The sequence below is a fragment of the Buceros rhinoceros genome, unplaced genomic scaffold, assembly GCF_000710305.1.
Source record: "Buceros rhinoceros silvestris isolate BGI_N320 unplaced genomic scaffold, ASM71030v1 scaffold7374, whole genome shotgun sequence".
NCBI classification, from domain to species: Eukaryota; Metazoa; Chordata; class Aves; order Bucerotiformes; family Bucerotidae; genus Buceros; species Buceros rhinoceros.
The window spans coordinates 123818-149638 of NW_010410032.1; the positions used below are offsets into that span (position 1 = coordinate 123818).

The following is a 25821-nucleotide window of genomic DNA, read 5'->3' on the forward strand; positions in this document are numbered from 1 at the left end:
AAGTCTTGGTGAAGACCAGCCGTTGTGTGGAGAGCATTGTCTGAAATTAGCTGTGCTCATCCTCTGCAGGGTCATGCCTCTTCCCCCGGAGGTACACCAGAGAAATTTTGAGACAACTGATGATTTTTTCAGTGAGAGATATTTCTCTGATGAATTAAGAGAAGGCTTTCTGCTAAAAGGAGTTTTGTTTTTCAAAGACAATACTCGTATTTTTTCTTTGGACTATGAGTCTTTTGAAACAATAGTACTTATATTATCAGGCTTTGAAGTATTATGTCAAACTGTTGAATAGTTTACTTAAATGGACCTGTGGGCCACATGGCAAATTCGTAGGGATTGTGGAGCCCAGTGCTTTCCAAGGCATAAATTCAAGTCGTGCCCTGCCTCCAGCTAATCCAGTTATAACGGATACCTGATCTGTGTTTCTGGCCTGTATTTCTCCGGTCTGAGCACCTCTACGCACACTGCTTCATTTATGTGTGAGAAAACCAATTTGCCCTGAACTTTTACCTTTTAAACAATTAAGTTTTCTTCGTGCTGAATAGTATGGCGTCTGTGCACAAAATTCATTATTCAAAGGCTATTATAAGTCAAATCCATCCTGATCTTTCCTAACTTGCTCATATATAGGGAAAAAAAATAACCTTTGCTTAACGACACCTTCCCCTGGCGTTATTTCAAATGTTGGAGGGGAAGTTCCTGAGACGAGGGACGGAAGAGATCCACTCTTCAGTCCATTCGGTAGTCTTTTACAGCGCCGTCTTAAGGGCAGAATTTAAGGTTGAGCCATGCACTGAGTCACTGGCTTTTTTTTCTTTACCTCCAGTCAGTGATCAGACCTACTGCTCAAATGCAGCACAAATTGCCGCGTGAGCAATGAGTGATGCTAATGGCCAGCTCAGCCACTGGCAGCTCAGAGCTGTGGCGCTGCCAGGCTGTTCTGCGATTCCAACCAAACCCCAAAGTTCTCAGACTCTGTCCTCAAGTGGACAGTGAAAACGCACAAGTTATATAGGATGGAGATGTCTGAAAGAGGGCTGGGGCAGGTCAGAGGCAGCTGGATGGGACAGCCCACATTGCCCCATCGTTGTTAGCTATGGTACTGTGCATCCCTTCACGGGCAGATCTCATGACTAATGATAACTAATTCTTCCATTTTCCAGAGGGCACAAGAGAGCAAAGCAAGTCTCTGAAAACAGCATTGAATGAGACCATGTCTGTCTTTGCTGGCCTGAAATTTCTTCTTTCGTCCTCCAGCAACTGCGGTTTTATTTCATTTGACTGACTTTCTTTCACCACGCTAACAATCTGTTATTTTTTATTATTCCCTCAGGAAATAGTTGCACTGATAAATTATTTTTGGCAGCATTATCACACAGGACACCTTTCAGATGAATGCCCCTGTGAGGTACTGGCTAGACACATACTCATTAAACTACAACAGGTTTCCTATCAATTACTCATAATTTAAAATGTCTATAGAAGATTGTATGGCTGTTTATGGTCTATAACAATTCACTACAAAAAAGACAAACAGGTTATTACACAAAGTATTGATTATATGATTGGAGTTTTGGTTTAAAATATTAACACCTTTCATCGAAGCGGGAATTGGTACCAGTTAATTCAGCTCTGCGTTGTTATATTATTTAATATTCTGAACCGAGTGTAGAACTAGGCCCTGATCGTGCACATTCTTATCTTCATTCGCTGAGTCAAGTAGAGCAGTTCTTACTGCATAAACTCCACAATCTAAATATTTCCAGTATCAGGGTCTAAAGAAAGCACACTAGTGAATTTTGCATTGAAGGTCTTGACAGGACAACATTTTCAAAACTTTATTTAGCCAACGTGTGTGGCTGAATTGCTCCAAGACTCTGAAATCATCAGAAGCAGGAAAACTGCAGAACAAAGGTGTACAGACCACGTCTGCACAGAACCATCTCCCATGAGACCTAATGTATCCATAGTCTAGCTCTGGGTTAGCTACCATTCCAGACAAATTATTACATTTCCAGCCTCACCCAAAATGACTAAGTGTAACTGTGTCTAGATATGGAATTCACTAACAACTTCTATATTTTTGTTTAGGTATTCGGTTTTCAAGGATCCAGCAGGCTGGCTAGAAATTAACCCCACCAATGGTACCATTGGCACCACCGCTGTCCTGGACCGGGAATCTCCTTACGTTAAGGATAACAAATACACTGCTCTTTTTCTGGCAATAGACAGTGGTGAGTAACTATTACAGCTCATACTCACGACAGGACATGACTTTTCCCTGCTTGAAATTTTCTGTTCAGGAAGGTGCACGTGTAAAGTTACACGTACTCTTCAGCACTTTGCTAGGTGGCCACCTGAAGGTACCAGGGACCATCGTGACAAACAGAAAATAGAGGAATTAACTTAAAACTTCAAGCTTAGAACAGCTTTGATTTAAGGTTATGTTTGAGACATTTATTCCTACACTGAGATCTTAATGCTAGATGCAAATAGGCTATGAACATTCTTGGAAAGTAATAAATCATCTTTATCAGAGTTAATTTCTTCATAATATTTGAGCAGTTACTAAGCCTAAGGTACCAAAATACCAATAACAACTCATTCCTGATATGCTGAATTCTAGTCTCGTCACTACGACAGTGACAATAAAAACATAAGTAAAACCCCTTGTTAAAATGCAGTATTTTTTACATATTTGGTGGATTAAAAGTTCCTTCTGTCAAACATAATCAAAATTAAACTATCATCTAGTGAAAATTCAGTGACTCACTTTAGAGCAGAGGGAGAAAGAGAAAAACCTGAACGTTCCAAATCTCCAGAGCTAAAGGCACAAAATAAATACAAGATTTGTCTGTAATAGAACAGCTAATATGTTAATGCTTTTTTACAGCTGCAGCTGGTTTAGCCCTGGTGATTAATTGTAAAATGTTCTTTTTAGGAAAGTAATTCTACATTTCTGTAACCACATGACTCAGAGAACATTTGCAGTGCCTGATAGGAAAAAGAAAATACCCCCTTAATATAAAAGACAAAAAGTTCTGCTGAGATGATGATTTACTTCGATATTCATATGCTTAGATATTCATTTATTTTTCTCAGGAGATTTCCATGGAAAAATGTAGCACTGGACTTTTTTCTGTCTTTCACTTGCTATTGGATAAAGAGTATTTAAACGCAACTTGAAATTTGTTTTACTGGTGAAGGACATTTTACAATGAAAGTAAAAATTTGGGATAATATTATCGAGGTATTATCAAAAGGTATTATCGAGTTGTGAATGCTGTAGAGGTGGAGTCAAATATCCTCAGAGAGAATAGATGGAACAAGAAACTGGATATTTCCAACAGTGGAAACAAGTCTGAATGAGGGTGGATTTTGGGGAGCAACTTCATGTTGCACTCAGGGCAGTAACACATCTGTCTTAAAAGCTATTGAATGTGTGTTAGAGAAAAGGATTCCCGTTCAGCTGAGGTACGGGGCCAGCAGCCAGCTGAGGTCCCTGTTCCTGAGTTTATTTGTGATTCTGCAGCACTGTTAGCACAGGAGTTAATCTGCTGCAACATTACTGACTTCTTTGAATCAAGGAATTAGAAACCACTCGTGTGCATTTAGTACTGCATGTTAAGGGTTAATAATGAACAGGCAGGAGTATTGTATGACTTCACCATCACCGTTCGTAGCTCAGCCACATGTGAAAGTGTCATCAATGCAGAACTCAAACAGACGATACTACCTCGCGGTCTGTGCTTACCAAACAACATCTGCAATACATTAGACTTAGAGGCAGGTTGGGAACTGGAAAACTTACCTGCTGGTCTGTAAGAACACGTAAGAGAGGAATCTGTGGGAGTGGAGAGGAGGAGGAGCCCCTCTGGAGCCCCAGCCTCAACCTCAGTCAAACACAGGTACTTGGCTCCGATCACAGCTGGGCAGGAGAGCGGTGTGGGGGCCTGCTGGGGAGCCCCGCTTCGCCTTGGGCAGGTCTGCGATAGACAGGCTTCAGCTCACAGATAGTCCTCGTGCAGTGCGATGGCTTCCAGTTGCGGAGGGAGCAAAGCCGTCTTCACACATGGGTGCTGCCAGGCTGAAGCCTCAGTCAAGACTCCGTGGCTAAAGAAAGCAAGGCAGTTTTATAATTGATTTCAATGGGTAGGTTGGGGTCTTGACCCCTGCAGTGGTGACTGAGACTGGTACCATCCCTGGGAGTGTTCCCCAAGGTATTTCCAGACCGTTGATAATGCAGAGCTGTGAAACCTGCTTCATTTTTCTGGCCACCACAGCCAATGTCCTCGCGACAGAATGATACGAGATAAATACAAATGGTTTCAGGGCTTTAAAAGAAGTTTACGTTAACTTAAAAGGGAAATAAAAAACAGATTGAACATAACCGCATGCATTCCCTTCAAAACAGCGTTGTCCACAAAGTGCCGAACTCCCTGTCCAGGTTAGTGATGGTAGCCTGTGTACTACCGGTGAGTACGGGTGGGACTCACCTGAGAGGACAGCCAGAGGCAGGATTAAGAATTGCCAAATGAGATAGGGTGGTTAATTGGAAATTCAGAGGCATTTCCAATAGAGCAAGTCATCTGCTTGGGCTAACAGACTTGGGGTGCAAAGGGAGGAGAAGAAACCCCCCCCCCATATTTAATCAGATACTTTTTCCAGGGACATTCAGCATTTCCTTTGGTCTGTCGTCTTCTCTCTAAGTCAAATCTGAGATGTGTTGACGCATGCACTGGGGAAGCCTCAGTTGCCGTAGATTTTCCTTTTTTTAGCTGGGCAATACAGAAGAGCTCAAGTAGTGTCCAGTGCACAGCAGAGCAGTGTGAACTGGTCCCCAGCGCAGCACCTCAGTCCAGGCCCAGCACCGCACTGGTGCTTGCGAGGCTTCCTGGACAAGCCAGCTCAGTTAGAGCTCTGCACGTCTGTGTGGCCACATCAACACGCCTCATCCATCTTCCCCCAGTCCAGTTTCTGACAGCACTAGCAAGACTTTAATTAGTGTTAACAATGTTAATTGTCAGTACAAGAGATTGCAAACATGATGCTGACCGTGGAAAGTGTCTGGGAGTTGTGCACTGTTTTGTAGCAGTATTTATAATAAAATCAAATAAAACCTAGGACCTTAGACCTGGCTAAAGGACCTTAGACATGCACTAAACCAGTACATAAACATCTTTCTATTAGCATTCATGGCATATAGGGTTTATGTAATCACAGTAAAGATACTCTTATCCCAACATATTTTGTGATCACCTCTTTTCAAATGACCCTACACTCGTGTGCTCTCTTGAGTGAAGAGTGGAGACCTCTGAAAAGAAGATCACTCACAGTGATACTTTCTTCATACCCTTTCAGTAATGTCACCGGAGAATCTCTCATTGGATTCAGCAGGCACTGAATTCTTTTATCATGCTTCAGTGCAGGGGACAAATGCCAGGGCAATTCTCTTATTTGTAAAATGCTGAAGATTTCCGTCAGAAGTAAAACCAGGAGCTTCATGCTTGGTAGTTCTTTATATAAATCCATCACATCTTTATCTTTTTTCAGTAAATTACAAAACTATTCTTTACCACTAGGACAGTAACCATGGATGGACTATAGAAAATGGAATAGTTCCACCGCAGGAAATAATTGAGTGGTTCATGATATTGTTTTTGAACTTTATGATATCATTTTTCAACATTATCCAATTAACTGCAGAGAAAGGTAGTTAAGTATCAAATATTCTATTTCTGATCTAAACAGTTCCTGTACCTTTCCAAACATAATTGAAACAATCTGTAAGAGCAAATTTGGTGGAAAAAGTATTAATTTTATAGATAATAAAGTCTGACCTTTTATCAGGGGAAATTTCACTTTAAAAGAAAACTGTTTGGGATGAATATCTAGATTTTCTCTGTACTGTTGATTTCAGTAAATGTCAAGGTAGTAGTGTCTTTAGAATTTGAAAACTGTTTATCAAAGGCTTGTGTGGACATAGAGTCTGCCCAGTTAAAGAAGAAATTAAACACTGGTAGAAAATATTATGAAGCAGAGTTAACACACATTTAAGTGTCATGAGCTGTGTTTAATCCGAGAACAAGCTCTAACAGGACCAAGTCAGGTTTGTGCAAACTCAGAGAACATCAATTCACAAAAGTGCCCATAACAGTGATTTTTTATTCCCTGAATTTAGCATTCTAATCACTAGAAGCGATGCAATATCAGAAGCATACAGAGCAATTACTGGGAGTGTATCTGTAAAACAGATATATGTTAAATACAGACAAGAAATCATCTGAGGTTGACTTCTTGGAAAATCTGCTTGGAACAGACCTTCCAAATTCACGGCGTGACCATGTTGCAGTGTCAGACTGCAGATTCCATTATACACTGGAATCTGGGATGACTACCGTATTTTTTTTTTTCATAAGGTCAGGCATGCTAAAAAATTCCCCAGGAATGATCTTTTCCCGCTTCTATTCTGAGGATTTGAGTCACAATTTAGAAGAAGAGAGAAGAAAAAACATTAAAATTTTGGAGTTGAAGCTAAAAAATATCTGGGAGAATCTGTGAAATAATAAAAAAAGCTAAAATAGATTTCTCACTTTCCTTTGAGAGGGATGACTGAGGAAGTATGTCCAGATTTACTTGTTATTGCAGGGGGGCATAATACCCTGGTTAATGTCCCCATTGTGTAATTCTTTCTATCTCTTTAGAAGAAAATGTTTGGTTACCTTGACCACCACCCATGTTGTTCAAGTGTGTCAGCTGCTGGGGACAAGCGGTGAAACACTAACAGCCAGTCTGGGAGATTTGAGTAAATGCAGTTATTGAAATCACCCACCCAACGCCGGGTAGCAACGTTTGCCCACTGAGGCAGATCCTCTCATGCAGTGTCAGTGCCACCTTCCTCCCCTGCTGTTCTCACCACCAGCGAGCTACTGGACAAAAACTCCAACTACATTAAACACGGAGGAGGATACATGCCGTTAAAAATGTGGCGTGTCTTCCAGATTTAAAGATACTCGATGAGGGAGTCACGGGTTCAGGATTTTACCCAACGTAGCTGTAAGTGCAGCCAGCACTGTTTGTTGGAGCAACACCGCGGGAGTGAAAAGAGCCCTTTTCTTTTCGGTTTGCTCCTGGATGACATCACCGCTTGCAGTGTTTGACATCACTGGGTTTTTCAGGGCAGCTCTCCAGCGTCCCAGGCAGGATGTCCAGCAGGACAGGGCTGGCTGTGGGAAAGCAGGAGCAGCACCCTGTGTTCACTGGCGAACAGAGGGACAGGCAAGGTCGAGGTTAACAGGGCTGTAGGAAGGGCGATCCTCAACTAGTGCAATTTCAATGTTTGCCTTGAGCTACACTGGCCAGTTTTTAAAAAAACCAACTTGGATATTGCGTCTACACATGTGGCCAGCTGCACATGTACACATCAGTAGTGCGATTGCAGTTTCCCTGTTGAATGCACAAAGCAAAATGAGGAAGTGAATCAGGGTCTAGTTTTTGCCCTTTGGTTGTTGTTTCCAAGGACCAGCTGAACTATACCCAAGCAATTCTGAACCTCGTTGATTGTGCAAGTCTTGATACTCCTAATCGCTAAAAGTAAAAATTATCCTTTCATACTATGTGTAATGAACAGTAACGGACCACATCCAGGAAAAACTGGAGTAACGAAGAGATGTGTAACAATGTGCAATTAGAACTTTTCCTTACATGTATCTAACCTGTCTTCTTGCTTCCTGATGTACCTAATTAAATTACCACGGAAAGATTCCACCTAAAACATGCTATTTTTGAAGAAATCGGGCAATTAGTTGCCATGGCAACCCAATTAAGCCAGTTTTATACCCCTTATCTTAATTGCTCTATTAATTGAGAAGAGAAAATAAATTGGATATTCATCCTTTTCTTGCCATTTTAAATTTCAGTAAAATATGAATCGCACACAAAATATTGTTTTAATTTGTCATCACAGACTCATGATTAGAAAAAGAAATTAGAATGCTGAAAACAGTATTTAAGATGGATGGCATGTGTCAGTGGCAATTTGATATGCTGAAAGAGCTGTGCTCTTTTGGAATGTAATTACTCAAAAATAGGATCTGCATATATTATTTGAGTGAATGAATGAAGGATTGTAACTTTTAAATACTATTTCTTTTATACATTTTGAAAAATATCTATATGCCAGTTCATACAGAAAATTCACAGGAAATTTGGGACCTCTTTTACACAAAATGTCAGCATATGGCATTCCTGAGACCGGTTTCCAAATATGTCAGGTTCTGAGCAGCACACCCGTATCGTGGTGTCTTCCCACTCTACTGGTTCCATTTGCTTTGGCTGAACCATTAAGAGCGTTCAGCTTGAACACAGAATGTAATGGACCACGCCTGCCTGACTGGGATCGCTGCCAGCAGGGAGGGTACCTGCTGCCAAATCACTGAGTACACACAGTTTCTGATGAGAAAACAATGTGTGGAGGGGAGAAAAAACCATGAGGGAGGAGGCAGAAATCTGTGTTGAGATTTTCCTAGCAGGATCATTGGAAAGTATGGAGCACTACTGCTCACCGTCCGTATTTGAAGTACAGGAACGTAGAGGGAGAACACGTTACTTAATCTAATCAGGCTCTGCACAGTCGGGCTGCATAGCTCCCTCCAAACAACAATACTGAAAATAGAGAAATGGGTGAAAAATCCATGGCCAAGGAGGGCTCCTAGGCAGCCCTACGTTCTGCTGTTAGTTATTGGGGGTAAAATGAAGGAAATGCTATAGTCACCGCTGCAGTTCCAAACCGACCACAATAGGACTATGATGCAAATGTAGTTTATAGAAGTTTAAAGAGATCAGGCTTTATTCACGAGGGTTCTGAGGAAAGGTAGTTGTGCCAGAAACTAGCAAACCCACATTTCCAAAGACTTTCAGTCCTGCTCAAGTAAGAAGAAACCCCGTTCTTGCTATAACTGCTCTCTCATTTTGTATTCCTGTAACTTTGATAGCCAGCAAAAAAGTAGAAGCAGGGAAAAAAAGTTGGAATTGAGCTTTCCGGGTTACGTAAGTGATAGTGCAAGTGGATTAAAAAGTGCTGCTAAATGGTAAACTATAAATATTGTAGTAAAATTCAGACTAAATGAATTTCCGCTATGTCAGCTCGAGAGGAAATGTATATGGCTATAGACACCCTATTCCTTGGTCCAGGAATTAAACGGCCTTGTAATTTCTGCATCATGGCAGAGAAGGGCATAGATAATATGTATTAATTTGATGGTGCTGGAAGCTTAATTTAATAAGAAGAAATGAGCACACAGGTCTTTTACCATTCATAATGAGCATGTGGAAAGGGACAGTTGATGCTCCATTCTTCCTAAAATCTACTCTGGCTTCCAGAAGTATTGTGACTTAGATCTGTGTGGCAGCTGGATTCTCTTGAATGGTTCATTTTTCTGCTTTGGAAATTTGCTAAATATTGCCAGAAACCAAGAACTCTGACGGTCTCAAAAAAAAAAAATTATAATAGTTCAAATTACATTCCTTTTTGACATATTTGTTTTTAATTAGATTTTGTTATGTAAAGGCATTGGCATAAGTATTCCTTCACTGTGATGACCAAGATACAAACCATCAGAGTCCTAAATAAAGATTTCATATGTTTAGTTTTCGATAGCGTGAGGTGAGCTTTCCAAACAGCAGTGAAAACAGGCAGTCTCGCTGTCTCCCAGCCTTAAGGCTTTTTGATTTGCAAGTCTGGCATTTTTTTTTTAGTTGTTTATCGATGCTTTGTTCCTTCGCTGTGTCACTAAACAAATTGTATTATTTACAAGTAAACTGACTTTCTTCTGATTTATTCAAAGCCCATTTTCACATAGTGTGTAGAAAGATACTTTTTTTGTGTTTGATAATTCTTTTTCTCCCTTATGTAACTTGTAATATTTTAAATCAAGTCAAGTTTGGTGTCAAGTTTGGTGTCAAACTTGACTAGAGGGGAAATTATTTCTTGAGGATTTTCTTGTTGGTTTTCACAAATTAAATCAAGTTGTCTTTATCTGAACAAATAGTTTGCTTCTATCCAGTTTGTTTAGTTTATAATATCATTTAAATCTTTAAAATATTTTAAATACCCAATTCTAAAAGAACGAAATAGGAAAACTACACCTCAGTTATCCCAAAGAAGGATTTAAAAATTTCAGAACTCAGAAAGCTCAAGGTAAGATGGACAGCATCAGTTTAATTCTTTGCTTCTGGGTGGCCTGTTGACCACAGAATATGATTTTATTTTTTAAGCAGCAATGTTCAAGCAGTTGTTTTACTTGGATGTGTTAAGAGCCTTTCCACTGCTTTAAGGAATCTGCATCTTCATTTTCAAGGACAATCTGAACTCACTGTAATCTCAAACTTCCAAATCTCTTAAATTTCTAAGATCTGAATATGGTTTTGAATGGTTGACAAATGTAATGAGTCATTTAGGTTAACCGTGAGATTGGCTGCAAATGGGAAAGGGAGAGCTGGAAGGATTAAACCTTCATGACGTATTTCTTCTTTGAGATGCATTTAAACATCTCTTACATCTTGAAAATGTTCTACCAGTTTAGAACAACGTTTCTGACCAGCTTCTCTAAGTACACGCTGGCAATTCCGTGTAGATGGATGGCTACTATTAACTACCTTCTCGCTCAGCTGTGTCCTGAGAATAGAATAGAGTGTCTAAACATGGTAACTGTTGTGATTCCAACAACGAGATGCCTAAATTGCTTGTCCCACTGTTGCTGCTGTTGATAGAACTCAGTCAGTGGATAAAACCCTACTGAATGTGAAAATAGCAGGCTGACACGGCCCAGATACCAGCCGTGGCAGCACTCTGTTCCCCAAGGCTTCCCTAGCACTGGGTGAAAAAAAATGTGTGAACTCACAATGCTCCATGACAGTCATACTTTGAGTTAAAACACATAAAAACAACTTTCTTATTAATATTTTAGGCTTCATAGCTATTAGCAGCTGCACTGACTATTTTAAAGCTTCTGTAGATGTGCCTGCCCAAGATGTGGTGAGGCATGAGACGTGACTGTGGACTTCCTCATGCAGTGCGGATCATTCTATCAGTCTTTTATGATGGAAGTAGGAAGGCAAGACTGAAGTGCAGGTGTGTTCATATCACCCAACAAAATAGGACGCATTGTAGGCAACCCTCTGTCACGTTTTGAGTTCTTTGGATATCCCTAAAAATTAAGTTCTCAACTTTCACTGACTTTTCTGGTGTTGGGCTTCTTGGCGCAAGACATCTCAGAAAATCTCACCTGCTGCATGACAACTCCTAGCTCTGTATTTCTGCTGTCACTGAACTAAACAAACACTATTGGTATGTCAATGTGAACTGATTAAGAATGTCTTAATTCAGTTCAAAGCAGTCCAGATATTGTCTGTAACTTCATGGGGCACAGCTCAGCCGTATTAGAAATCCGTACACAACAGAGTCACGTTTCTGCAGAAAAACTAGAAAGTGGCACATGAAATGGCTCTTCACGTCCATACAAATGTTATGCTCAGATCAAATGCATCATCAGCCATTCAGCCATAGGATTGCTTGTTAGACATGCCATTTTATGCAAGTCTTGATGCTTAAGAGAAATGTCATCTTATTCCACGGCCATCATTGTGCATAACTGGTATCTTTTAAGTAGCTAACTACCTGATTGGCAGTCTCATTTGAGTAGTTAGACGTCATTGTTCCAATGGGAACTTTTTCAAGCAAAACCGAATGCAGGTTTTCAAATTTCTTGGCTGTATGTTTCTAGAGAGCTTTTAATTTGAGACTTCACGCTAGTAATTCTAAGATGATTCTGCATGGCTCTTCATTAAAATTCAACTATGCAGAAGTATACAAAGTATTTGTTTCTATACTATTTCTGTTGAAATGATTTTTATTAACTAAAGGTAGCACCATGGTCATTTATGCCGATAGCACTAAAATCCAGTTTAGTAATCGTCTGGTAACCGTCCCTTGCCTTACAGGTTCTAGTTCCCAGGCAACAGACCCCACCCCATACTATGACACTCTCTACCTCATAAGCCAGAACTGCTTTTGTTAGTCTGTTTTGTTGCATCTTACAACAGCAGCAGCCGTTGCCTAACTGAAGACTGACATGAGAAGGTTTGTATGCAGACTAATGCCAGGATACAGAGACGTTACCAGTCCTGATCCACTTCAGATCAGTCTATCACACATTTCCAATTCAGCATGTTCTAAGATGAATCTGTACTTTTTTAGTGTTGCTGATCAAAGCTCCAGCCCCGGCAGACCTTAAATAACTTGAAAGATCTTACTTGCATTTTGTTCTCATTGAAGATTATTTGTTCAGGTTCTCAGTCTTGCCCTGGATTATTAAAATCGGGATTCAATACCAAGCTTTCACTTCTTTTTTAGTACAAAATCAGCCACCCTTCAGTCTCTGCTTTAGTAGCTTTTACACTTGAGTAATGCTGTTTCATTTAGGTTTGTCATCGTATGTTCACAGCTATGCCACTTGTGGGGGAGCCTTACCGGGGATTTGAAATGATCTCTATCCCAAATGGCTTTAAAGGCACCTAAAGGTTTGAAGTGTTGAGGCTCAGGGGCAACAGCCAACTCAGTTCAGTGACAAAAATGGGAGCAGAGCTCTTGAAAACCTGCTCCCGAGGGCTGTTGGGCAAGAACACTTTGTCTTGGGTTACACGTTAATTCTGCTGTCAGCTGCAAGGCTTTACAATACAAATTAAGAGAAGTTTTCTTTCAGAATTAAAACATGCTACGGAACTCTTTATTTCAGTTCGAAAGCAGGGCTGTCGGCGATCATGGGATTTTTAAATTATTTCAAATGCATAACACTGTCAAATTTCTGAAAGTCATATATTCCCAATGGATATGTTATGACTATTTTTCTTCAATTCATTTTTTGTTGGTGTTTTTATGACATGCATGCCAACAATCCTCAGTTTACAACCTTGATGTTTGCCTATTTTTCTTTTGGAGGTCTTAATAAATCACCACAAGATTCTTTTTAAATCATTACAAGTAAACCAACCAAAGAATAAGTCATCAAAATGGACAGAAGTAATTTCCTTTCTCTCTATTTGTTCATAGTATTTGACTGGGCCATAAGCCATACAAAGAGAGTGAAACATTTGCATGGCAGAGAAAATGCAGCCATATCTGCCTTTCAAAAAATAACAGTACATTCATAATGCTGTTGGCTTCTTTATTTCAAAAGGCAGATTTTAATATTACTGACTTCAGAGAAAGATAAGGGCAGTGCATAAGACATTATCAGTCCAGTGTGGAAATAATGCATTCAAAATTAAAGACAGCAGTTTAATTAAGTGCATGAAAGGCTGGCTTTTATGATCATATTTCAAATACTCGAATGTCTTTTCATCCATTCTGCAGTATGACTTTACTTAATAATATATCAAGAACAAAAAATGTATGGGAGTCTTTCTGCAAATTCAATTAGTCCAATAAAAAGTGAAAAATAATTTCTTTTTCATTAAAAGGAACTCAACCCTAACCCTTCTGATGACAGAGTAGAAGATGAGGAGGGGGAAAGAGAAAGAACTATGAAAATTCTGCCTTTGTTATGCATTGACGTGGGCATGGAACAGCTGAAGTGTCACCGTTAGTAACATTTGTTATTGAAAGGACTAATTGCATTCCACTACCCTTAGTCATTTATCAGATCCACACCACAGGGTATTTACTTCTCCCTTAGGATGCACTCCCAGCGCAGCCATAATTCCATACTTTATTGGGCCGCTATAGGCAGGGTAATTATGCTAAAGTGTGCCTCTTTCAGCGCTAAACTTAAAACTACTGTGACACATTGCACCAGTGCTTTGAGGTTAAGTGCAACCTCTTCAATCCTTTCTGCCTGCGAAGGGTTTATCGCTAAGGGAAATGCAGAGATCATAGATCTCGTGTACTAAACCAGAAAAATGACTACCACAAACAACCAAGAAGTGGAGCATTTCGAATGAGAAGTTATTAGGTTCGGTATACAATGAGGTAATGATCAGTTAAAACGGGATGGCAAAAGGATCTGGAATGAGATAGTGAGCTCTGGACTGAAAGCAGTTGGTTATTGACTCCACCAGAGCACACACATCTGTAGTGACTGAAAGTTATTACCACTTGTCAACTCCTCTCTGACCTCTGTGAAATGAGGTGCTAGTCTCAGCCTGGCTCCCAGTGGGCAGACAGCTCCGTTCCAAACACTTCCAGCGCAGCGGCTGGTTTGTCAGTCACAGCCCTGGTGCAAAGGCTTGCAGTGGTACTGTGGTGAATAAACAACATTCTCACCCCTGAAGCTGGTTCTTTCAGATCAGGGCAGGCTGGCAAATAATTTGAGAAAGGTTCAAACTCCACTGCTAACCCAGGTGGCTCTGGGTAAATAAAAGATTTCATTTTCCAGAGCTGCTTGTTGACAGGTTTTACTTGTGCTGACACAACTAAATGTGGCCCTGAGGGTTGTTGGGGAGTGCTCTCGTCCTGTGCTGTTTATGGGCACCCACCATACAAATCGAGTCCTCTCTGCTGTCATTTTGCCTCTTACTTGTCTTGTTCTCGATTCTTTCAATACCATGCTGTTTATCTAGGGGATGTTTCCTACTATGTGTTTCTCAGTATGTGTTTGTGAACAGATTATTTTCCAGATTTGTATTCATGTCCTAATCAAAATATTCCTCTCCCAGAGGTTTCCTTAGAATAATTTTCCATACTATAGAAAATCAGACAGGCTGCAGCCTGAAATACAGTAACCAATTTAGAGTAGTGACTCATCAGGTTTTTTAAAGCAATAATTTTCATATAACAGAGGTAAGAACTAGAAAGAATCTTTCCCTTTGTAAGCATGCAGGCACAATTAAGAGCAAGATTTTATGGAAATATGATTTAATAAATGTGTCTTTGTTTTCTCATACAGGTAACCCTCCTGCTACAGGTACAGGAACGTTACACATCACCTTGGAGGATGTCAATGACAATGTCCCATCCCTTTATCCAACTCTGGCAAAAGTTTGTGATGATGCAAAAGATCTCAGGGTAGTGGTACTAGGAGCATCAGACAAAGACCTTCATCCCAACACAGATCCATTCAAATTTGAACTGAATAAGCAATCTGGCCCAGAAAAATTGTGGAGAATCACCAAGCTTAACAGTAAGTCTGTTACTTTTTTTCCTTAAGCATTCAGTCCTCCCACCTGTACATCCTGGTATACTGACCTGAGGCTGCCCCTTATGTGAGTTCAGGAGCAGTTGTGCATGAACGTCTTGCAGAGTGGCCCCACTGCTTAGCACTCTGCTGGTTTTGCTCGGACCAGCTCACGGTGGGACATACCAATAGTCTGTCTGCATTTACTCTGAAATGAGAACGAACTTCCTCCCATCACATTGACCAAACTTTTCTCTTTTAGCTTTGTGTTAAAGAAAGGCTACTAATGACTTGCGATTTTGTAAAGATTACCCTATCACACGGCATAGAATTTGTTTGCATGAGATGCACAAGGCTTTGCTACAGGCGAGCACAAACTTTTGCATGGAATTTAGCAATATACTTGAAAACCTTCCTGATTTTAAGTATTTGAACTCTTCACAAATAAAATACGCAAATACACTGGGATCAATCACTGTTGCTAAGAGGATCAAAGCACATGCTCTGCAGAAGGTTTTTATGGCAAATTGTGGGCACAAAGAGCTACATTTGGTTTTTAACAAATTTATTACTTGCTTGTTTTCTAACATATCATTTATGCCTGTCACCATCAAATCTCATGGCAGTTAATATTCTTCCTAGCAAAAAGCTAAAGGTGGATATGATGACTGTACCTGGCTGCAGGACAAAGTGGAGGAGACATTTTCTTTGCTGTTCTCCAAACATCAAGCCACCACTCTGTTAAACCCCCTAGAAGAGTTAGCACCTCAGTACCCGCTGCTGGTATGACCGGCTGCTGCTCAGGTGGAGCACATCTGGATTTGAAGGGGCATCACTTCCCTTCACTGCCTTCTCTGTCAAACTGGGGCAGTAGTGAAGCAGCTTTGTACTGCCTTTCAGAAAGGGTTTTTTTCTTTGGCAAATAGGTATTTTCTTCCCTCTTGTGTTGCTTTGGGATGGTGTGTCTTAGCTTTTCATTAGCTGTTAGTTTCCACGGGTAAATTCTGCTAATGATGTGCAGACCAAATTAAGTAAAAGGGTGCTTAAAAGTCTTTTTTTTTGGAGGGGTTTGGACTAAGTTTGCAATTAGCTCTCATCCCATGATATAATCTACGTACTGCCTCTTACCTGAATTCAATTTTTCAACCTTTTCCTTAGAGCGTTCTTATTTTCTTCTTAATTTCCGTGAGTTACTGTGGGATATCTGACACTGTTTGCAAATTCCTTTTCCCTTCCGAGCAACCACTAGTTGGCTAAATGTCACTTTATCCCTTGCAGATACTCATGCCGAGGTTATCCTTCTTCAAAACCTGAAAAAGGCCAATTACAACATCCCAATCTCAGTGACAGATTCTGGAAAACCGCCTCTGACTAACAACACAGAACTGAAATTACAAGTGTGTTCCTGCAAGAAATCCAAAATGGACTGCAGTGCAACTGATGCCCTTCATATCAGCATGACCCTTATCCTCCTTTCACTCTTCAGTTTATTTTGTAAGTCTTTTCCAGAACCGTAAGTAATGAAGTACTATTTAGCTGCTCATTTGTATGCTCCATAAGAAAACCTACCAAGGCAGGAGTTAAATTCATACATTGATATCGTAATGCAGTCAGATTTGGGTTTCTTTCCCAAGCAGCTATAAGAAAGAGGGAGGGGAGGGTTTTTTTCATAGTCAGAAAATAGCAACAAATGCCTGGTTGTCAAATTAAGAAATAGGAGCAACAAATTTAAGAAGAATCAAAGAGAATCAGAGCTAGCAAATGATAAACTAACAAGTACCAGCTGTAGTAGCAGATTTGTGAGATGCTTGCTTTCATCTCTCCCCACTTGAATTCAATTCAAAACCAGAAACAGGAGATTAAAGGTGTTCCTGTAACAATAGCTGTTCTAGGTCACCATGAAAATGAGTACTGTCTGCTTCAACCTACTCCTCTGTATAAAATGTGCAAGCAACTGGAACATGGGGAACTTACTCAAGATTCTGGGCTTGGAGCCGCCCAGAACTGATAATCAGACTGAAAGTCTGGCTTGGAAGGCAGAGCTGATACATAAAGGAAGCTTCTGCTGATTCTGAGAAATCTTACTAAAAGGGACTTACAAAATTATTGATTTCAATTGGAAGGAGTAAAAAAAAATCTCAGAATGACTGAAGGGTAGGAATTCAAAGCCGTGGAATCCCAACATCTAACCTAGATGCATCCCTGGCTTGTCCTGTGACAGCTTTCAGCAATTATTTGACGCATTTTATTTTGCGTTCCTTATCTGTTAGAAAGGAATAGCTGTATCCTATAAGTACGATAGTAAATCTGTTACTGAAGGATTATTACTGTCATCTGATGTTAGTAAAACACATCGTATGGTGAATTAACGCCTGAGCCATGGCATTGGCCTTACATGCTTGATGAGATTGCGGTCAAGGCAGAGATAGTTTACACATCTGAGTCTTGGAGTATGCTTGATTACACACCTTGTCAGTGTTTTCTTCTAGTATATTACTTTTATTCCAAAAGGTTAGCATGAAGGTCGCTGAGAGAATTAAACGGGCTAATGTTTGTGATGCTCTTTGAAGACGAAAAGGACTATATAAATGCTAAGTGCAAATTCACATTCTTTGTTCCAATCAGTGACAACTGAAATATCTCCACTGGCTTTGGTTCAGTTATTCTGGGTTTAGTCTGCTGGAACCAAATGCGGACTTCAGCTGTTCGAAGTAACACGTTAAAACTATTTGACAATACGTGACTCAAACATATTCTTGTTACCACTTCATAAACATTGCTGGTACTATACTAGGCATGTTTTTATGTCTGGAATTACTTTCTTATCTGACAAGATTTGCACTTGAACTTTATTTACATTAATGCATCTGCTCAGAGTACAATGAGGTAGAGAAAAGCTTTTGGCTTTTGACAGTAATCATACTGCTTTTTTCCAACCCTAAAAGAGGTCTCATCATTTTCCTTACACTGAATTATAAAAAGCAGTGCTAGGTGTTGGAAAGCTCTCCTTGAGTTGCTCTTCTTGACTACAGCTCTTCTCCAGGTCAGCTACAGGCAGCACACAGGCCCGTGGTACCAGAATGGTGCGTGCTGCTCTGAATGACAGAGGGGTTCCCTCTCCTAGTAAGAGAATCGCACAGAATAGTCTTTCCACTGTAAAACAATACAGATGTGCCTGGAGCCTTTCTGCAACCTTCCGTGCGTTCTGGGTACTGTAATCAGTATGGAGAGACTTGTAACTTTAAACAGAGTGGACTGAGATTACACACATCATGTGCCAGCAGTAGGGTGTTCCGGTCTGTTGTGTGAGCAATAAAACTAGGGAAATAGCTGGTGAGAGAAAGGAAAGGAAAGGGCAGGAAAGTTCTCCCTTGGGACAGCAGCTGTTCTAGACACAGTTGTTGGGAGCATGAATCCTACAAACAGACTTCTGCATAGAGAGACTTAATCCTCAACCCAGGACCTCATTTTTTCTTTGCTAAAGTTTGGTTATGCAGTTTGGGTTCACCCAATCACACAGAGCAAGGCTGGTGTTCTGTGTCTGGTTCAGTTACCTAATCATGCTTACGCAAAGCCAGCAAGAGTCATAACTTCCATCACATTCTCCTCAGGTGCAAATGACTACATGGAGATAAAAGAATGAGACCAGGAGCCAGTTAAAATAAGGTGGTTCTGTATTTGAACTTCTACATCTTGTGCTGGTATCCCATTTGGCATTCCCAATTCATTTCCACACAGGTTTTTTTTATAACTGTGATCAGTTCCAATGCAACGTTTTGTATAGTCCAAATATTTATCAAAGTAATCAAAGATTACGATGCCATAAAAACAAAGAGAACTTTAATGCTTATTGAACAGATGAAACATTCCATTTCTAGTGGCAAGTTATGGGTTTAATTTTTGCAAAATCCCTTACGTGGCTCACTTTGCTCCCAATGTTTATGTTTTATGAGGCTCTTGTTCCCTAGGAGGTAAATCCTTCAGTCAAATGAACTTTATTATTCATGCCAAAGTATTTCTTTTTGTATTTGACATCTGGTGTGAGGATAGATAGCCCTATGAAAGAGCTGTTCGTGGTAAAAGTGCCCTGCGTGAATCTCCTCCCCATACAAAACATCTTGGTATTACCATTAAATGGTGCAATTCTTATCTGTACTCAGACTATGTGCTGCCTTTGTAAATCATGGAAGAAGTCATATGTGGTAGATTTCTGAAGTATCTGAGCACAGAACTGAAGAGCCTGATTAAAACTGTAATGCATGCAAAGAGTTGCCCTACTGCGTTCAGTATATTGAGGGATAATGGGAGACAGACTGCAGAGCTGCCCTGAAGCCTTGGAAAGGTAGATATACTTGGAACAAGAAAAAATTTAGGAGTTCTCGTCAGCCAGAAATAGAAAATTCAAGACGCCGAAGTATACGGGCAGATTGCTGGTTTTCCACAACAAAGCAGTAAGGTGTTTGGTGGAATTAGAAGATGGTGAATATAGAGTTGAATGAAAAAAGGAGCCTCTTTGCATATTTTGTGCTTAACTTATTACCTCTGGGAATCATGGAAGGCGGGCTGGAAAGATGTATTGTGGACAGGTAGAGGACTTTTCAAAGTTATAATGGCTAATGCTAACAAATATTGGAAAGAATATTAAGTCTTATCTCTCATTAAGGCAGACACCAGCATTTAAGGTGAGACCTAGTGTACTGGCATCTTGTCCTCTGTCAGCTTTTCCTATCCACTGCTGGAGACAAGAAAAAAGGACCAAAATGTTCAACTCTAATTTAGAATTTAGTAAATTCAGAATGAGGAAAGAGAACAAATCAACAAATAGATCTGGATTCCAGTCAGGGAGAAGGACTACAGAAATCAGTTACTTGAGGAAAACAAAATATGGGAGAAAGCGAAAGCATATTATGTGGCGTGTGGTGCTGGGTCTGAGCTTGGCCATGTCGTCCCTTACTGCCGTATTGTCTCAGTCATCGCATGTTTTCAACTGACCCAGCTGAAATAGCTCTGGTCAGAGTGAATGTACCCAAAGTGAAGTGCTCAACACCACCAGAATTATGAACAAGTTCCCTCTGGAATGTCTTTAGTAAGAGATTATCTACAACATTCCATAGGGATGAGGGATGGAGAGAGAGGGAAAACTCTGTGCCTTATTGCAACTGCAAATTGGTAGCTGGTATTTCATTTAGGTATTGGCTGAACAATAACTAAAAGGGAGAACAAGTCCCTGAAGGAAGAGTGGCTGTCCATGAATATATTGCTTAAGTATCATCAATTTCACAACAAATCATTGTAAATATGTTTAGCAAACATTTAACAGCAAACCCTTCTCGAGATGCATTGAGGTTGGTAAAGCTGCTCTTTTTGTCCACTGCAATGACATGGCAGCGTATGGTTCTGTAAGGAACTTGGACAGAACGAGCCAAACCAAAGAACTCCCAAGAATTAGCTTTACATACAAGTGACCGAGAAAACAAAACAAGCTAGACAAGTAAAAGATCAAGATAAAACCAAATTTGTGTACATTATCATAATGAATTCGGCAACAAAAACTGCCCCAGACCCTATGGGAGACTGAGAAAGGACTACTGTAGCTGGCGGTACTAGGCTTTGTATCAATTACACATCACTTGTACGATTATTATTTAAAGGAGTATTTGAATTCTGGACTTTTGTTTTGACAATAATTATTTCACTTAATTGCATAATCATAGACTGATAATTGCATTGCATATTTCCTTTTATATTCTGGCAACATGAAAGACCGAGTTACATTCAAATATGTTGAATCAAGGGACTAAAAGAGTAACCAAAGGCACGATAGTCATCTCCTGAACAAGCAGAATTCAGAGTGATTCCAGTAGTAGCTCACCAGCAATAATATTTTACTTAAGTTTTCTTGTTAGAAAAGTAATGGACTTCAAACACTTCATGTTGGAAAAAAAAAGTATCTTAGATGACTGTCAAACATTGGTAAGAAACTTCTTTATGTTAAGCTGGCCAGTAGACTACAAAGTTGTAAAGTTACTTTTGAGCTTAAATAAGTAAAATACTCCATTATGATGATCAAGAAGTCAGGTGAGAAACTGGAGAGGAAATACTGCTCTGAAGAAATTAAATAAGCTGCAGGTGTCTACATTGAAATTAATTTGTTAAACTGAGAGCGAGAGGCCTCGGGTGTGCTGAAAAAGCAACACTCGCACAGATGTTTGTACCGCGATTGCGAAGAAGCCTTAGAGATACCCTTGAATTTAACTTCCTATCAATTTCCACTAACTTTTCCTGGTTTAATGCCTGCTCTCCCCACCTTCCTGTTTGTCTGATCTGAGGAATGCAGCTGCAGGGTCAATAGCCAAAATTTACAAAAATTCCAATTCTGTTAAATTGGTGGGTTTGAATTTACCTGGGCATAAACAGCCAGAACTGACCGCAGTGTTACCTTCCCCCTGGTTCATTCTCCAGAGCAGCTGCAGCATCTCCATCTCTTGGACACCCTGCATTGTTTGTGCAGGAACAGAAACGGCTGAGGACAGCAGCAATGTGTTCTGGAGCGGAGTGGGGTAGGACTAAGAGAAATCATGGCCGGTTTCCAACGGAGCAGAGCTCTCGGGTCACTGCTCCTGCCGTTACCAGCACCATTCTGTTCCCTGCAGCGTGGCAGCTTTCAGCCCTTTCTGTGAGTCACTTGGTGTAGCTTTAGACAATCAGGTAGGATATTTTTTTTCAGTGCTCAGCTTCAACTCAGTTTTTACAGTAGGATTTTTGGTTTTCCCAAGAAAAAACGAAGTTTATCCTTGTTCCACATAGTTCCAAAGAAGAAACTGCAGAGGAATAATTCCCAACAGGGGAGCTTGCTAAACATAATTTCATTTTTGAAAAAATCTTTTAGGTTGTCTTAGCATATTTTAATCTTCCATAGCAATGTTCTACTTTTCAGAGTAGTGGCATTTTTTTATATATAAACACATCAGTTTAATTAGCAAGACCAGGAAAGTTTACAAGATAAATTTTCTGATTTTTGAGAATGTTGGCTGTATTGGGTAGGATTTCAAATTCTACCAGGATGAGAAGAGTGTTGCTGCAAAAGGTGGTTTGTGGGAAGGTTTTTTTTCACTATTCTAATTTTAGTTATGCTCTTGCATTAGAGCGCATACCATGTGGGTGCCTAAAGTAGCAGCTACATGATGCTGCCCAAGTAATTGGAAATTACTGACATTTAGTGAGTTCCAGTGAGATAAGTCTCCCTTCTTAAAACCAATAACAACAGCAGCAGTATCCACTATCGCTCTATTACTTACTACCTTTGTTACAGATGCTTTTATCCGTATTACTATTGTTACTGCTAAATTATCAGTGACTATAGAGACTTTCTCAAATGCATGTATGAGAAAAGCACCAGCGTTATTTGTCTCCTTAAAGATCTTGGCTAATTAGACTCCAGTAAGGAAAGGCTGGTTTGAGGGTAAAGGGATTGTATTCAAAGTGAGACAGACGTGATTTGGCTGTCACTTTTAACACAGATCTCTGCGTCTGCTCTTCTAATAGCTCTGCGGACGCACTCTGTCCTGCAGCCTGTTGTGCACTTGGCGTTGGGAGCCCACCTTAAAGTTAATGGGGCTTGAAATGGCACAGAAGTCCATATGTATGCACGTAATTGGAGACAGGATGTTTATGTACCTAGTCATAGGGACGAGACAAGTAGAAATATCCTCAAACTGTACATCAGCATATTTAAAATGTACTTAATGACACTACATTTTATTGCGTCAATTAGGTGGGAAATGGCATTTTACGCACGTTTTAAACCATCCAGACATGTTCCAGAAGCATAGACATGAAAAAATGTGACAGTTTAGAAGATGCATGTTTGGAATGCAAAAGAGAAAACTGTTACTAGCAAATACAGCTCCTTCCCTAAGAGCTGTAATATTGTTCCTGATGGTCATTCTGTAGACACGAAATGAGCATTTAAAGCGATTGGTTTGATGGACCATCCAGAGCTGTGAATTCAAATGAACAGTTTATGTTTTCATTTTCTCAACAGTAACTGTTGATATACAATATTTTGTATTTTTCTTTTCTGAACCTCTTAAAGTCACATGATTATATTATTTCAGGTATTTATAAACTGAATTGTTCTGGGGTGTTCTATGACTGAAAACTAGACTGAATAAATGACCAGCTCCAATAATTTTTTCTGTCATTAATGACCACTAAATACCATGGCTTTTTGTTTCTTTTACCCGTCTCCATGTGGCCAGCTTGCTATGCAGCTTCAGGTGTGGTACGTGATACTAAAGATGAGAGGGGAGATTCACTGTGCCTAAAGGTTGGATGCCGCTCCTTTTGCTTCTCCACTAGACAGCGGATACTCACAAAGTGCTTTAAAGTGCCATTGATGTTTGGAGTGTTTCAGACTACATCTTAAAGCCTTGTTTTATCCAAATACGTAATTTGTGTATGTCATCGGTTGGTATTCACTTACCTAAGCTGTCGTGCTTATGCTCTTCCTGGAAAATATTGAAAATTAGTCAGGTTGACATCACAAGCCAAACCTGGCCATGTTCTAATTTGATTTTTCCTCTTCCCTGGCTTCTAAGCATACTGCTTTCCTCTCATTTTTATTCTTCCTTAAGAAGAATGTGAGATGATTGCTTTAGTTTTCCAGGGTGGGATTAGTGTGTATCTACAGATCTGAATGGGTCTGGACTAGTTATGTTCATGTTCTCTTATTAAAAAACTGATAGTAAGCTCAGCTGCACTGCTGTGGAAGATGCGATCTGACTGCTTAAGCAGTTATACCTCACCTTAAAAGGCTGGCTAGCTCTTACAGTTGATGATGCATTGCATTTTCAGCACAAATATAAAAATTAAGAGACTTGTTCAATGCTACTATTTCAAAACTGTTCTTACTTCATTTTAATATTTGCAACTGTTTGCAAGCTGAATTTATTAGATGAGAGCATGAGAACATATTCTTCCAGAGTGCAGGCAGGCACCTCTGGAAGTGTTTTGCTTTGCCAGAACTGGAAAAGGAAGGAAGAATTTATTTCCTATTGAGCAGATGAAGGTGGCATTGCTTCGGCAAAGCATCCAGCTAAAATTTGCAGCAGTTAAAAAGTAGGTAATGATCTAGGACATCCTAGCTGCTTTACCCTAAAAACCACCCCCATCCCAGTAAGGTACTTCATATCTCTGGTGAGCAAGAACTGTATAGAAGAGGCTTTGTTAGACAAATGTAGCACTGCCTGGACTGGGTAGGACAAGTTTCTGACTTTCTAAGCAACCACCGCTAGTCTTTCAGTTCACTGGAGTTGATCAGAAAATTTTTCTCAGATGGTGCTTCTTATACGCACCTAAGTTCTACACTTCAGAACAGCCCATTTGTGGGGTGTATATGTGGGTACTCAACAAGGACGAGGTGCGGCAGAAACAAGGATTCAGCAGTGAGAAGGCCCATGCCAGAAGTCAGCAGAGTAAGAGCACTTGGGAGTAAATCAGCACTGTTAAATAAATTAGCAGTGAGGGAGATACTTGGAAATGTCATCTGCTGGTGTCAAAATGACTTCAGCCCGAGCAACCTATTCCCCTGTGCAAGCTGATAGTTTGGATTGGCCCCTCTCTCCACTGCCTTGCCAATTTTGGCCAACTGCAGAGCACATGGCAGCATTTTAGCTCCTGCAGTTAAATATTGACATTGGTGTATGAGTCTGCTGGAGCTTGGAGTAGAATTATGAGACACTCATTTCACAAACACAGTACTAATGCATACTATGTTTTCCCTGTCATTAAGAACTTTGAAATCATTTCCTCAAGCAAATGGGAAATAAATTATATATGATGTTGTTATAAGCTACAAATTTTCAGAATGAACCCATTTAGTTCTCTCTTCCTTAAAAACTTTTCCACAGTCTATTAATGTTCAGTGAGATCGCTCATTTGCTCTAGTCATAAGTGTATCTACTGCTATTCCTGATACCAGTCCTGAATTTCTGAATTGCAGGAATCAGGGCACACAGTATCTGTCTGGGGAGAGCTCTTTCAGTCTTTCAAATTTAGATTCCTTTTTTTTTTTTTTTGAGAAGACAATAATACGGTAGGTCAAAAATGGGTGACCATTAGAAACTACCCATGACAAATCAACCAGTGATGTACATGAAAACTGTTGAGGTTTTTCTAAGTCAGTCCTGCGTGAAGGTTAAACTAATATCTATGTATCTAATTAATGTCCTTTTATAGATGGTAAATCCAGGGAAGAAATACCTGGCTGTTGATTAGCTGCCTAATGAGAAATGTGGTTCTGATCTCTTCTACCATTTTCACATTATCGCTACCTCAGTATTGTTAAAGAGGTAAAGTCCATGATATAATGCAGACTTCTAATTATACAAAGACTAATGTAATGTTTCTGGTGAGAAGGCAGTTGAAAGGAATACAAAAGAAATGGCACATGCATGAGTTGAACTCCAAACTCGAGAGTTAACTCTCTTCTCACGTTAAGTCTGAGCTAGAGGATGAATGTGCCTTCGCGTGAAACTTAGATGCCTTTAATTTGTAAGAGGTTTCAACTGCAACGCAGGAAGCGGTTCCTTTAAAATAAGCAGAGTCACTAATGTGTATGTTCAGAGAAGGCCAAGGCTTCAGTAGGGAA

At 40.0% G+C, this 25821-nt stretch overlaps 1 protein-coding gene across 1 annotated transcript in view; it reads left to right on the top strand.

The window, feature by feature from the left end:
* CDH13 (cadherin 13) overlaps positions 1 to 25821 on the top strand; it is a gene marked incomplete at its 5' end in the record, with an annotated part of 144361 nt that overhangs the window by 113268 nt on the left and 5272 nt on the right. The window contains 3 exons of the mRNA XM_010135446.1: positions 2092 to 2234; positions 14943 to 15176; positions 16449 to 16664. Of these exons, the coding sequence (XP_010133748.1) occupies positions 2092 to 2234; positions 14943 to 15176; positions 16449 to 16664 (593 nt within the window). The remainder of the gene's footprint in view (positions 1 to 2091; positions 2235 to 14942; positions 15177 to 16448; positions 16665 to 25821) is intronic.